The sequence below is a fragment of the Corapipo altera genome, unplaced genomic scaffold (assembly GCF_003945725.1).
Source record: "Corapipo altera isolate COAL_440 unplaced genomic scaffold, ASM394572v1 71, whole genome shotgun sequence".
NCBI classification, from domain to species: Eukaryota; Metazoa; Chordata; class Aves; order Passeriformes; family Pipridae; genus Corapipo; species Corapipo altera.
The window spans coordinates 6,710,659-6,725,734 of NW_020884916.1; the positions used below are offsets into that span (position 1 = coordinate 6,710,659).

Here is a 15,076-nt window from a genome sequence, read left to right on the forward strand (position 1 = left end):
GGCCCTGTCAGAGTTTCCCTTACAAATAGCCATAATAATGCTTCCCTCTCTCCCAAGGGTGTCGTGGGGGTTAATTATTTAACATTTGTAAAGCACTTGCAGGGCTGGAGATGAAAGTGGAAAGTATTATAAAGGATAAACTCAGTTTTATAGGAGGCCCGGTCAGAAAATTGCGTTTGGATTGAAATATGGGTTCTGAGTGGGGATCCCAGGAGGAGCATCCATCAAACGTGGGAAGCGCAGAAAATGAAGAACTTTGGAGGAATTAATCCAGTTAATAATGCAGTGTTTTGGGGTGAAGAATGCAAGGACCTGGGGTGTGGGGTAATGCCCCACACAGCTCTCCTGGCCCTGCATGGGGTGGGTGACAAGGGCGTCTGATAGAAGGAAATTTAATCATTGCATGAAATGTGAGAAAATAAAGATTTTGGGGAGAAAGCCTTGAGACAGCCAGAAGTCAGGAACTCATGAAAGAGTTTTGGGGGAGCAACTGGAAATGACAGTTCCTGATGTGCACAAGAGTGGGGAATTTTGGTGTCCAGGGCCGCTTTTCCCTCCTGGCTCGGGTTCGGGGAGGCTGTGGGCACCCAGGGCTGGCAGGGAGGAGGCAGGTGGGGCAGGGGAGGAGCACGGGTCACCTTGGAGCAGGTGTGGCAGCGGCATCGACGGGGCAGGTAAGGCTCTGCTGCCCAGGGCTGGCACGGGGAGGGGGCTCGGGAGGGGGAGGTCACCCCACACCATGGGATGAGAGGGGAACCCCCTGCCTGCCCCTTAGTGGACCCCTCAGTTTGTATCCAAACCCCATAGGGAGGAAGGAGAGGGGTCAGGGTGGGGTAAACCTGGACGACTCCCCTTGGGAAAGCAAATTGCGGGGGTGGGGTGGAAGGGGGTGCGCTCTGCCCTGCCCAAGCCACCGGGGTGTCCCAGCACCCTGGAGGGCACGGGAGGGTTCCTGCTGTCCCTGCCGGGCTGGGAGCGATGGGACAGCCCGGCAAACCCGCAGCAGCGTTTTCCAAGGAGGAAGTTGAAAAGTAAACATGGTGTGTGAGGCTGAAAGCAGGGAAAGGTGAGAGCGGGGCAGCCGGGGCGCAACGATTCCCCCCCGGACCCCAGCCCTGCCGGCGAGGAGCCCTCGCCGGCTCCCTGCTCCCCTCCCTGCCAAATTAAATGCGAAACCTCTGCCTCGCGACTAAGCCGAAATCGCTGCTCCGGCCACTGAACCAGAAAGTCCCTCCCCACGCTCCTCTCCCCGCAGAAGTGCCCAGAAAAGTCGCTTTTAGTGCCCAAAAAAGTGCAGGTTAGAATCGTAGAATCCCAGCATGGCTTGGGTTGGAAGGGACCTTAAACTCAGTTCATTCCAACCCCTCTGCCATGAACAGGGACACTTTTCCTGCAGGGGAAGGGTTTCTTCCTTCTTCCTACCGGATTATCATTAAAAAACTAACAACCCCTCTCTTTGGCAGCTCAGGATGTGATCACAAAGGCACAGGGTCTTGGTGGAGGGGGATGCTGGGGGGCCACAGCTCCCTAGGGGGCAGATGTGGTGCTCAGCAGGCTGAGGGTTATGTGTTCTAGGTGAATAATTGGCTATTTCTGGTGTATATTGCAATGGAAATGGTTTCTTTAGTTGTTTTCCTTGAGGGATGTTGAAGACCTACAGCTCTTACTCTGTGTCACATTCTGGGGTAGTTGGGACAATTTTAGGACAAGCAATCTTCTCCTCTTTGGAAAATGCCCAAAGAAGCTGTGGAGTCCAGAGGAGCTGTGGATACCCTACGACTGGAAGTATTCCAGGTTGGACGGGGCTTGGAGCAACCTAGTGGAAGGAGTTCCTGCCCATGGCAGGGCGTGGAACTGGATGGGCTTTAAGATCCCTTCCAACCCAAACCATTCTGGAATTCTAGGATCCTATAAATACTGATTTTTGTGGCATTTTTGGTGGTGATAATGTGGCTTTGAGTTTATTTTGGGTTGGTACCTGTGAGGTGATAGGGATTATTGGAGTCAGGGCTAGTCCATCATGGTGCATCTCAGAGCCGGGGGGGCAGTTTGGGGCACAGATGGCACCCACCCCCTTTAGAAAGCACTTTAATCACTTAAGCATTACGCAGAGGTGAAGAAAAATGGCTTTTAAGATGGTAGCGTGCATTTCCCCAAACAGATGATTTTTAAATTCAAACCTCAGTGCCGCAAAACCACAAACAAACAAGTGCAGGTCGTAAAGAGAAGGAAAAGGGTGATGAAGTGCCTGCTCTGAGCCCCCGTAATTAAGATGGCTTTGGCTTTGTTTTGTTTCTGAGCTTTCTCTGCTGGGCTGTAACTTGGAGCTGGTTCTTGCTGTTTCCCTGATGGCAGGGCTTGGAGCAGGGATTGGGATGGAGAATCTGAAACAGGAGCTTATAAAACAGGCAAAGAAAGGCAGCATAAAGGAGATGGAGAGCAGTATAATCTCTCCATCACCAGTTTTTACGTGTCTCTCTCCCCCAGTGACTCTTTTCAGATGTGTCTATTAAACAGACCTCAGGGCCAGCATCCTGAGTTTAAAGCTTTCATCCCAGTTTGAACTTCCCCACTGAATTTTCCCATTTCAGTGGGTTGGATTATCTCAGTCTATTTTCTGTGTCTCTCTGCAGTCACCGTACAAGCTCCTGCAGCACCTGATGGTCCTTCAGATACTCCCTGACAATTGCATTTAATAGTTTTCAATGATGATGATAACTTTTTAACCTAAGTCCAAAACCCGTAAGGATCCTTTGGAGGCAGAAAAGTAGCTTTCCTGGCTTTGCAGACACATCTGGGCTCGCCAGGATGAGGAACACGATTGCTCAGTGTCCCTGTTAACAGTCCCCGGCATGAGTGAGGCAAAGAGGAAAAAAACTGACCATAATGGGATGAAATGGTTCAGAATGGGGTTTTAGCCTGACATTAATGCATTAGGGATCCAGCTCCTGAGGGAGCTAATGGAAGTGCTGCTATGATTAGAAATGTCTCTGCAGACAAATAAGACAGTGGTGGCAGTGGAGTGAGGCGGTACAGGATACAGGAGAGCTTTTCTTTGTCGGTGATGCCTCTCCTGACATCTTTTAGGTGTCGTCTTTCTGTCCTCAGAGGCACAGATCTCTCACCTCTGTGTCTGGACCACTGCCTTCCCTCCCAGGTGCAGTATTTAGGCTGTGGGTTGCGTTATATACAGGGATACACACGGAGAACATCCAGGGCAACCAGCCTGATGGAGGATGTCTCTTTTGGCCACAGCACCTCAGCTGCTGTCAGTCTGAAGGGCTGGGTTTGATGTGCTTCTGCAGCTGCAGATTCAGCATGAGGGGAGACCCGAATCCCCTCTGGAAATGGCTTTGTTATTTCCGGATATACATCTCAGTGGCATTCCCCAGCTCAGCCTCAGTTGTTTTTTTTCTGCAAGCCAAGACATTTGTCTTCTTCCCTGAGTCAGCTTTTCCCTGGGGACCGTCTCTGTCACCCACAGTTGCTCCCAGAGCCAAGTGCGGGTCCCACAGCAAGCAATCAAGCTCTGGTGTGTCTGAACTGCCTGATTTACAGAGGGTGAAGGGCAGAGTTAATTGTAGTGGTGATGGCTGCGAGCTGTTTCCACTGGTGAACTTCAGACTGCAATTCCAAGCTGGGGAAATGGAAGTGATGCCCTGACTGAGACACTATCAATGCACTAATAAAACCTTTAAAAAAACCCCCAAAATCTCAGTAAAGCAAACGAGACACTTGGAAAAGTAAAATGGCCCAGGGTTTGGCTGAAAAGAGGTTTTGTGGCTGCCAGAGTAGGGCAAGAGGAGGAGGGGAGAGTCTCACTGGGTTCTTCACCATCCTCCCGGCTGCCTCCCTGGGTGGTTGGTGCATTAGCTGTGAACCAAGAAGGAACCAGCTCCTCAGGGAGGTGATAAGAGCAGATGAAGCAGTAAATCATTAAGCTGATGCAGCACAGGGCATCGTAATAAACAGGGGTAAAGTGCACTAATGACAGGCCAGCGGGGACACTGGTCTGTCATCAGACACGGGGTAGGGGGATGAGGGAAGGGGCAAAGTCACACTCAGCAGGGATGTCCCGGGAAGGTGGCTGTGGCCACCAACCTCAGCATCCACTGGACCTCCAGCTTGTTCTTTTCCCTGCTGATTGCAGGCAAGTCTCACTTCCTTAGGAGCTGTAGGGATAAACAGGGGCTGTTTGTGCCCCAAGGCACAAACATAATTGTGGCTGTTTTTTCTCCTGCGCTTACCTATTGCATGTTTTCAGAGGAGAAAGAGAAACAGGAGAAAGAGTTTTGCTGGTCACAGGTCCCAGCTGAGCCACGTGATTCCTGCTAGTGAGGGATCAGGCGGGAATGGACTCCAGCAACCCCACAACAGCCCCCATCGCCCCACCGAGCTCAGCCCAGCTCGTGCAGACACTGTGAGGTGGACATGCATGCTCCGTCTAACTGATCTTTAATTGAGGTTAATGAGGGTATCCTTCAGGTCAACCCAGTTTGACTGTTTTGATCTCAGCAGGGAAACCCTGAGATGTGTCTCTCACAATGACATGAGAGGTGAAAAGACACTGATGTTTACCTGGAAATAACGGAGCTGTTTCCAGCCTTCCAGAGAGGGTTTGGTTCTCTCCTCATGCCAAATCTGCACCTGGAGGAGCTCATCAAACCCAGCCCTACAGACTGACAGCAGCTGAGGTGCTGTGGCCAAAAAACCATCCTTCATCAAAGAAGGTCTCACTGTGAATCTGCCTTTTAACATGTAACTGCTGGAGCTACATCACAGAGTTATATGTTTGCCTACACGTTATTGTGGTCCTTTTATAATTATACCATTAAAATGGCATAATATGGCTGCAGTACTTCTTGTTGTGGTATTCTGGGGTGGATTTAGTTCTGCTTCCAGTCATTACCCTGATTTTATACCATTCCTCCTTGTATCTGATCTAACTTTCCCCTCTTTCAGTTTAAAGCCTTTACCTCACTGCAGGCACATGATGGGACTCTCTGCTCACCCAGAAAATACAGATTTTCCAGCCCTCTCCCTGGCTCGGGAATGCTGCTCCCTTAACCACAGGGATCCAGGTGGATGCTCCCATTCCCTGATTGTCTGTTTGACAGGACTACAGGGATGATTATATTAACCCACTGGACCGTGCCAGCACTGCTTTGATTTTCTGTTTAATTACCCGGTGTACCCACTGTCAATACATCTCTCCTTTGAAGTCATGAGTTAAGGCAGAGCCTTTGCAGTGCTGCTCACAGCAACCCCCAAAGCTGCCAGTGAGTACAGGAGAAAACACCATTTCTGTGCACAGCTTAGAAAGTCTCCTCCTAAATTAATTTTCCTGAACCCACTGGTAGCTCAGAGGTGTTTGATGAGGGCAGGACTGTGGGACCAGCCTGGTGTGACCACACTGCCGTGTGTAGCTGCACGTCCTGGGGTGGTGTTTGCACAAGGAGCCGGTTTGCTCCCCACCAGGTGTTGGATGAGCTGTTTGGTTAAACCAGCTCAGATCAGGCAGGTTGGCTACAGGGCTAATGCAGCGGGTTTTCCTGCCTGGGGACAGGCACCTCTGGGAGATGGTACCTGCATTAACCATGGACTTCAAGGGATGAAACCAGGTGTCCCTGGGACAAACTGACTGAAATCAGACATTAATAAAGGCCAAGGAACGGCTCTTCCTCTCCAAGGCTGACAGCAGTGAGCCATATTCAACCCAAATTATCTTTGTGCAAGAGCAGAAGAGCATTTTTGGTTTATATTTCCAGCGAGTGGAGACTGAAGGCCAAAATGCCACTGGTGGTTTAAGGATGATCAGGATGTGGGTGCCTGGGATGGGGAGCTCAGGTCCAGCTCCAAAGCATCCACCCCACAAGGGGGATGGTTTCTGCCAGGTGTTAAGCACAGAGAGGAGGTCACTGACTGGAGAAGGACGTCCTGGGCGACAGCAGCACAGCCTTTGTTATCAATTCCAACCATCCCAATTGCCCAGCCTGGCACCCCCTCACACCCAGGCGGGCCCTGAGCATACACTGGAGCTCACATGAAAGAACTAATCAGTTCTCCACCTAATTAAGCAAACCAGCAAATGGCAAACAGAAGCCAGCCTGGCTTAATTGGTGTAATTGTCCCAGGAAATGGGTCCCCTGGCTCCCTACAGGCTGGGGGAGGGAGAGGGGGGAGGTGCGCTCTGGCACGGAGGGGCAGCCTGGCTGGGATCCTTCCTGCAAATTCTGGCTTAGGGGTGCCCTGGGGAGGGAAGAGTGTGAGGAGGTCAGGATGCAGGGAGCGAGTTGGTTGGTTTGCCCAAACTCACAGTGTATTTTTCCAGCAGCTTTTGGGAAGTTCTATTTTTAACAAAATGCTTTGGTTTGTGGAATAAATGCAGAGTATATTTCCCCCCTCTATGGGCTGAAATAATTTCAGGAATTTTAAAACATTTTTGACTTCTGTGGCTATTCAAGGAGCTAAAGAAACTCACTGGCGTTTACCCCTAGACGTTACTGCTTTCCCTGTGTATTATCTCTCCTCCCTGGTCCCAAAAAGCCCCCTTCCCTAGTCTGCTCATTCTTGCAGAAGAGCAGGAAAAACAGGAGCTGCTGCTGGGAGGGATCCCAGGAATGCAAGGTACAGGCTGGGATGTGTCAGAGATTGTGGCAGATTTAGGGATTTTCGCTAAACTAGTCTGGCTTTTTTGGGCATTTTCTAATCTTGGGGCAAGGACCTCAGAGAGGTCCCATTTGTTCCCACCTCTCACCCTTGGAGGGTTTTCCAGTTCTCCGACCTAATCCTATGTGCTAGGTCAAGCCTTTTCCAGGCCTCCGTGCAAGGGAAATCCTATTTTTCACAGTGTTACGCCAAATAACTGGTGTAAGTTGAATAATGGCATTGTTTTTCTTTGCCTTGTAGCCAGAGAAGGTTGTCAGGATGGCGAATTTCAAGGGTCACGCACTTCCAGGCAGCTTCTTCCTGCTCTTTGGGCTCTGGTGGTCTGTGAAATACCCTCTGCAGTACCTCAGCCAGAAAGCGAATAAGAAATCCCACAGGAGTTACAGTTTCCAGCGTGTGGATGCCATGGAAGGGGGAATGAAAATTGTCTTTGCTCTCATAGGTAAGGCTTACATTTCACTTGCCATGTGGGTAAATTCCCAGCCTGCAGTGATGACTGCACTGGAGCCCTGACTCCAGACAAACTGGCTCAGGTATGGAAGGAGCAGAGAATCATTAAGGTTGGAAAAGACCTCTAAGATCCTCAAGTCCAACCATTAGCCAGGTCCACCACTAAACCGTGAACCTGAGCACCACATCTACATGTGTTTGAACACTTCCAGGGATGGTGATTCCACCCCTTCCCTGGGCAGCCTGGAGGCATCCTTGATGTTCATGTTGCCTTAATCTCTGGTAGAGTTTGATGTGAAAAGACCAAATCTTGTCCCCCTTCCCAAAGTTGAGCTTGTGTTAATAGGCTTGAGTTTCTTCTGTGGTCTTTTCTCCCTGATGCAAACCTGAAGCTGTTGCTTCAGAAGCCTCCAGCAGGAGTGAGTAGCATGAAACAGCATTCCTCACAAGCCCCCAGCTGCCGTGTGTCTGTGCAGGGATGCTGGCGGAGCAGTTCGTGCCGGACGGGCCACACCTGTACCTGTACAGCGGGGCCAGCCGGGACTGGGTGAAGCTGATGAACTGGCAGCACACCACCATGTACCTGTTCTACGGCCTCTCCGGGCTGGTGGACGTCCTCACCTACATCTCCCAGGCGGTGCCGCGGGGCCTGGATCGCCTCATGTTGTCCACAGCTGTGTTTGTTGAAGGTTGGTAGAAGAAGGTGGTGCTTAATTTGGGGAGGGATCACAGAATCACAAAACATGCTGAGTTGGAAGGGACCCACAATGGCTATCCAGTCCAACCTCAGCCCTGCACAGGCCCATCCCCAAGGGTCAACCCCTGTGCCCCAGAGGATCAGCCAAACCCTCCTGGAGCTCTGGCAGCCTTGGGGCTGTGCCCACTGCCCTGGGGAGCCTGGTCAGTGCCCAACCACCCACTGGGGGAAGAACCTTTTGCTGAGATCCAACCTGAGCCTGCCCTGACACAGCTCCAGCCATTCCCTGAGTGCTGTCCCTGGTCCCCCCAGAGCAGAGCTCAGGGCCTGTCCCTCTTCTGCCCCTCCTGAGGAAAAAGTAAGTGCAATGAGGTCTCCCCTCAGTCTCCTCTTCTCCAGCTGAACACACCAAGTGAGACAGAGTCAGAGAAGGACTAAAATTTGCCTTGCCTGACTGGAATATTACTTGGAATGCCTCTGGATGTCCTACACATTGTAGGTGACATATTATTGCAGGGCAGTCTGGAATGAGATGGGAAATACAGGCATCAGTAGGTTTTGGTTTGGGATTTCTGGGGAGATCATGGTGTGGAGCAGCAGAATGAGCTCCCTCGTGATGAATGGCTGGTGGCTGCTGCATCATCTGACATGCTCAGAGCTGTTCCCCTGCCCTGGACTCCCCTTGAGAGCCACGGATTGCTCTGCAGGCATCGTCAGCCTCATCTGCTTGTGGGGTACATGGCAAATTGAAGTGACTTATTCTGGCTACAGAACATCACAAATATCATTCTGTCTTCTGGCTGTCTTGCAAGTTGCCAGCTATGATTCCAGACCCCTCTTGGATCACAGAATCATATGAAGTCTTGGGTTGGAAGGGACATTAAAGACCATCTAGTTTCAACCCCCACCATGGGAAAAGAAGGTCTTGCTTATTTAGAAACTGCACATCTCCTCTTATTTTCCCCTTCATGATCACAGCAACTTTTGAGGCAGCAGTCGGGGCACCTTAACAGGCAAAGTTTGGCTTGTAATAACAGGAAATTTATCATTTACGGCTCCCAAGAAATGGTGAAGTTTAGCAATAGGAAAGTAGGACAGAGCAGAAACCTGGTTATGAGGGGAAAGGTAATGGCACTGATGGGGGAAGAAAACCAGCCTGTCTTTGGTTCCTGTATTGCTCAGATCCTCCTGCCCTAAGGCTGGGCATCTCATCCCTCTGGTATGGTGGGATACCAGGAGACCCAGAGGGATGGTGCCATGTGGAGTCCCATCTTTACATGGTGACCTGTCTCAGTTTACCATCCAGGCAGTTGATTTGCTCTGCTCTGTGGCCACAGTTGGTGTTGCTGCTAGTGTTGCTCTAAGCAGGACACGTGTTTTGACAGGTTTTCTCTTCTATTACCACGTCCTCCACCGGCCCATGTTGGATCAGCACATCCACTCCCTGCTGCTCATCACCATCTTTGCTGGGGCTGGCAGCATCCTGCTGGAGGTTTTCCTCAGGGACAACATTGTCCTGGAGATGTTCAGAGCTGGCGTCACCATCGTCCAGGGAACGTGGTTCTGGCAGGTCAGTTGTGCCTCCTCAGAGGGAGCAGTGGGGACAGAGGAGAAGGAGCTGTACATCACATACCAATCACACGTCTCCGAGGGATAATTTTGCCAGGCTGGCTTCATAAATAGCTCATAACCCAGACTGAGAATTTACTTCTCGCAGGTCATCTCTGCTGGCTGCTCCTGATGAAAGAGCTGTTAGTCTTGGCTTATCGCTTCTCTGGGGGGAAGAGCGAAAGCCAGCGAGCAACGTTTTGCAGTATCTAACAACCAAGTACTAATTGCTTAATGTGTCTAATGCACCCTGCAACCCTCCCTCTGGTTTAGTGGGAAAATGCAAAGGCCCCCCCAGCAATAAAATGGCTGAGTTAAGATACAGCCAGCTGCTCACTTTGGGAGAAGTTGGAGAAGCAAAGATAATCGCTCCCAAAACTAAGCTGCTGAAAATAATCTGAGTTCTCCTCCCCTTTCTCAGCCCCAGTAACTCAAACCAGCCTTTATTCAGAGGTTAAAAACTGGGCTGAGTTTGTAAAATACTAAATTTGGGGGTTTTAAAGGATGGCTCAGAGTTTACAATGCCCAGAGACGGTTGTGTCTGGATATCATACAGAAAAAGAGAGATCTGGGGCACAGTCTGGCTTTGTGTGGCCTCTCTGCAAGGCTGGACTTTACTGTCTCAGACCCTCAGTCACCACGGGGATTGAGGTGATTCACTGTGAGGGTGGATGAGGTTGTGGCTGCCCCATCCCTGGAAGTGTCCAGCAACCTGAGTGGAAGGTGTCCCTACCCATGGCAGGCGGTGGAATGAGATGATCTCTGAAGTCCCTTCCAACCCAAACCGGTCTGGGATTCTGGGATTCTCTAATGATTTTCTCCCCAAGTTAATGAATTTCTTGTTCCACTCAGATCGGAGTCGTGCTCTTCCAGCCATGGGGAGGTCCAATGTGGGATGAGGAGGACCATGACAACATCATGTTCCTCACCATGTGCTTCTTCTGGCACTGGGCAGCCGCTGTGGCAGTCCTGACTATAAACTACACCCTCACTTACTGGTATGGCTGGGCAGGAACTGAGGAAGGAGTGGGGTGGGCAGGGATGGGGGTGGCTGCAGTGGGACACAGATGTACTCCAGCCCTTTCCAGAGTACAAAGTCACAGCTGAATAAGCAGCCTCAGACTCCAACACGTTTGAGGGCCGGTGACAAGCACACACAGTATTTGTTGAGTGCACAGAATGCAAAAGAGTGTCAGTGGGAGGCACAGGCATTAAACAGGGAGAAGTCAAATAATGGAGCCCCCAGAGCTGCTCCTGGAAGTCATACAATTTTTTCCCTCTGCACTGAGTGCTGAAGTCAAACTTTAATTCAATAGAGAAATGAAAACATTTCCAGGTCCCCTTGACACTTTGTCCCCTCCCTTGCAAGGACTCTGAAGCAGTTGGCTGTCACTGAATCATCAGAGGGACGAGAGCACTGTCTGATGGTTCAGCAGTGCCAGCCCCCAGCGTGGCTTTTCCGAGGCGATGGGAAGGGGACATTATCCCACTTTAAGGGGTTTTCTAAGGGCTGTTGTGTGGGCTACAGAAGGGATAGTCCAGTTTAAGGCAGCAAATAGACTTTATACAGAATAAAAACCCCTCAGTCCCCCATCAACATCATTTCAGGACCTCTGCATGAGAATTCTGGTGAGCGGTATTAGTTTGAGGGTTTTGCTATCAGTGATTTATTGCTCCTGTGCTACAGGTGCCTCCAGAGGTTCAGGAGAAGCAGTGGAGAGCCCTACATCAGCCTGGGGGTCCGGCAGCAGAAGGGTGACCCCAGCTCCCAGGCCACCTTCCTGAGTGGCTCTGATGAAGAGTGAAGAAGCTGCAAACTTCTTCTCCAAATACACGAACAATCTGTTTTCTAGAAGAAAAAAATCCTAATGAAATATTTCTGTTTTGGAGGAGTGAGAGGAGCCACTGTTGTGCTGTGGGGCAGCAAGTTGAGCCCGTGAGGGCAGGAGCCCTCCATCCATACCCAGATATTGCCAGCTCAGGGGCAAGCACCATTTTAAGTGATTTTCAACAACAAAATGAAGCATGAAAATTCAACATGACAAGATTGCTTCATCCCATGGGTTGCCAGGTGTGTTTCCATAGGGATGGAGGGCATCCTTTGGCCAGCTGACTTTTCCAAGAGTCTGGAGACTTTGACCTGCTGTGATTGAAGTCAAGGAAACCTCCAGGCTGAGGTCAGGTACCTCTGGAGCAAGGCACCACCCCGAAGAGAATGAGAAAAAGAGTGTGGAATGTGAGGTTATGGCAATTTTTTGCACCAGCAGGGCTTGATTGTACACAATATGAATGTAATCACTGCAGCTTTGAACTAAAGAGGGGTTTTGTTAATCGTTTTCATGTTCACTTAAAGGCTGAGAGAGTGAATAAATGGGAAATAAAAATCCTCACTGAGCTGATATCCTTAAATTTAAGACTGATAAATTATAGACTGTGTAATAATAGCTTAGACAAATCCATCCCTCAGACCTGCAAAGCCTGGAGGACTGTAACATACACGGTTAAGCAGCAGGGAGTCATGAAACGTCCCAGTTTTCCACTGAAAATAAACCCCCTCAGCTTGGAAAGGAGATGAAACAGGCACAGGGTTTGTTTTTAGGCTGCCTTTGCCAGCTAATTTCTTGCAAAAAGTGACTGGAAATGTCACCTCCTATTCAGGAGGAAAATATGCCAGAAGCAAGTATGAGGATTAAAAACAGTAAATCTAATAAATATATACATATATATATTTATGTTTATAGCATGAGGTGAATTGCAACTGTTCATGTCTCAATGCCTGGGGCAGGAAGGATGCTCTGCACGGAGGTTATCTCCCTGCTGTGAAATGAGGGGGATGGATGGCAGCTGATTTTTGTGCTCGTGTTCATGACTGCACAGAAAAGCAGCTCCTGGCAAGTCCAAGGGAAGGCATCTTTTAACCCCCATCCCCCACGTGCAAAGAGCCTGTTGCAGACACCAGAGCTACAACCTGGATATTAATGCTGCTATAAAGACTAGCCAACTTTCCTTGAATGCCAACTTTCCTGTATTCCCACTGCTGAGCCAGTTTATTGTGCGGGGCTGGATACTGGAAGGTGCAGACTCGGAGTGAGGAGAGTGAAGCAGCAGAGCTGCATCTCCCTAAATCCATCTGATAAACACCACAATAAAATCTCAGTTGTAACTGCTGAACACAAGGAGCATTTTGCAGATGTTTCTTTTTCTGCCAAAGCAGAATAGCTTTTCTAAATCTCAAGAATTCCTCTTGCTGCTGCAATGAGGCACAACCCATTTTGCAGGTGCCACCTCCTATTGGCAGGTGGAAGGTGACAAACCGAGTCACTGCAGTGCTGCAGGACAGAGATCACTTCATTGACCAGCAAAAAGGCCCCTGAATTATTTCTGCTCTCCTCCAAATTATTTTCTTTCAGGAACCAGCCCAAGCATCACTATTCCCAGTAAACAGCCAGAGGAGGGCAGTAGCAGGTGGCACCAGGAGCATACTCCAGGCTAGTTGCAGCCACACGACGTCCAAAAGCCAGAGGTTTTTTCCATCCCAGGGTGCATAGATGAAAGCTGGCTTTGGTTTTTGAAAGCACTCCTTGCTTTTGAAAGTGGGAGAGGGTTTATTTAATTCTTCACAGCTCTCCTTGCTGCTCTCAGTCCTTGGCCCTTGTCACTATGTGGTCGCAAAACACCTTTTCCCTCTGCAGCACCCAGTGTCTAGAATAGTTTCTGTCTGCCTCATTAACTCCCTGCTTCTACAAACATCCCAGGACTGTCGGCAGAGCACTCACTAATTTGTTTTCCAGCTCTGGAGCACATTCTTTCCCAAGGTATGAAGGTCAGTGAATTAGGAGAGATCCTGTGATTGAGGAAGGAACTACAATTGGGGTTCATTTCTGGGTGAGAATTAAGGATTTTCATTTTGGCTAAAAAACATGTTTGTAAATAGTTTAGGTCTCCAAAGGCATGAAGATGTCTGAGTGAATGGTCTGGAGATGGTTTGTTATATAGAGGGGTGCAACCACAAGCCATCTTGGCATTTGTTTCCTATAGATATTTTAGGACAGTCCTACAGGGAGAATTGCTTTTAACACGACTTTAATATCAATCAGTTGTTGTTTTTTTCGGCATATGATGGCTGGACTCGAAGGTTGGACTTGATGATCCTGGAGTTTTTTTCAAACCTAAATAATTCTATGGTTCTATAAATTGAATTATAGTGTCTTTGTATTGGACCCATTGGCCATGCAGCTGGAGTGGGCTGGGGGATGCATTTGTATCCATAGCCACACTGATTGTAAAAGGAGCAGGATGCCCTGTGGAATGTCCCAGAGATGTTTTCTCTCTTGTGTAACTGATGTTGAATTTTGTCACTCAAGTGTCCTGCTCATCCACGGCCGGAAGGAGCTGCCAATCCTCCCACCAGTCCTGCCCTTCTCTTACAAAGGAGCACAGACAACACCTCTCAGAGCAGCCAAATTTCCTGGCAGTTGGCTCTTCCTGCCACGGGAAAGACAAACCCTTCATCAAGAGCCCAGCACAGCCCATCCACGAGCCACTCATTCCTCGGGCAGAGATAGGATCTCCCTGCACACCACACTAATGTAGGGCTGAGATCAAGGTGTGGGCAGTAGAACAAGTCCTGCCTATGCTTTTACCACCTGCTTCACCTCCCCTGTTGCCTGTTTATGAAATCTGGTGTTAGCAGTCGTCATAATAATAATAATAATAATCCTTTGCACTTCCCAAACAACCATCCATCTGCAGCACTCGAGCTGCTGGCAAACCTTTAATTAGACTGTGCCTCCTGCCACCCCTGGGAAGGAGGCAAACATTATCACATTTTTCATTAGCACCGAGGCCGATGATGAACCTTCAGGGAGAGGATGTTGCAGTTACAGCTGAGAGAGAAAAAGGAAAAGAGGGACACAAAAATATTAAATCAAATTCAGTTCAAGGTTTAGCTCGAGGACATTAGAGAAGCTGGAGGGTGTGGGACACAGATCTGCCTCCCCCAGTCTCTCCCTGGGAGGAAGATGGGGATAGGCATGTGCTGGAACTGGAATGGAATTGCATCTGTTTGTGCCCACAGTGATTTTAGCACACGTGGTGTGTGTGACCGACTCTGGGATTTGGGGGGGGGTTGCCACCCTTTCTTCAGGGCTGTTCACAACCACTTGTCACAGTTTCACCCTCATTTTTCTCATGGGGATGGTCAAAAGGGTAGAAACCCCTGTTCCTCAACCATTCAACACACCAAAAACATCTTTCACAGTCTGTAATTCGAGTTTGCCTTTTCATAGAAACTTTCTCTATGAGCTTTACTCTTTGCTGGCCCTTTAAATTCCATGGAAAAAGGCACATTGATCCTCTGAGCAGGTACTTTTCAGCTGGGCCTTGTTTCCTCCCCTCACTCTCCAGCTGCTGTCCTCCCTGTTTGCCTTTCCCCACTTTCCCCAAGGACTTGACTCCTATTGACTGGGAAAGGGCTTTGTACTAAGCTGCCCTTTGGAGTTTGTAGAGGTGGGTGGTTGCAGAAGGAAAAACTGAGCTGAAAGAGGTCCCTGATGGTGCTCCTGGATTTTTTCCAGCAAAAAAGGTATGTTTCTTTTTCTATATTGTTTTCAGGGGCAGGTGTGTAAGGAAGAGCTCCTGTGAGGGTTGTAT

The 15,076-nt window shown here is 49.5% G+C and overlaps 1 protein-coding gene across 1 annotated transcript; it reads left to right on the forward strand.

The window, feature by feature from the left end:
• The first annotated feature begins 632 nt into the window (after window positions 1-632).
• Window positions 633-12,093, forward strand: LOC113953082 (transmembrane protein 45B-like). Its single transcript, XM_027655786.1, has 6 exons — window positions 633-674; window positions 6,910-7,111; window positions 7,596-7,808; window positions 9,202-9,386; window positions 10,277-10,422; window positions 11,112-12,093. Exons 2-6 carry the CDS (start codon window positions 6,928-6,930, stop codon window positions 11,227-11,229), a joined length of 846 nt encoding a protein of 281 aa, XP_027511587.1. The 5' UTR covers window positions 633-674; window positions 6,910-6,927; the 3' UTR covers window positions 11,230-12,093.
• Window positions 12,094-15,076: the final 2,983 nt, after the last annotated feature.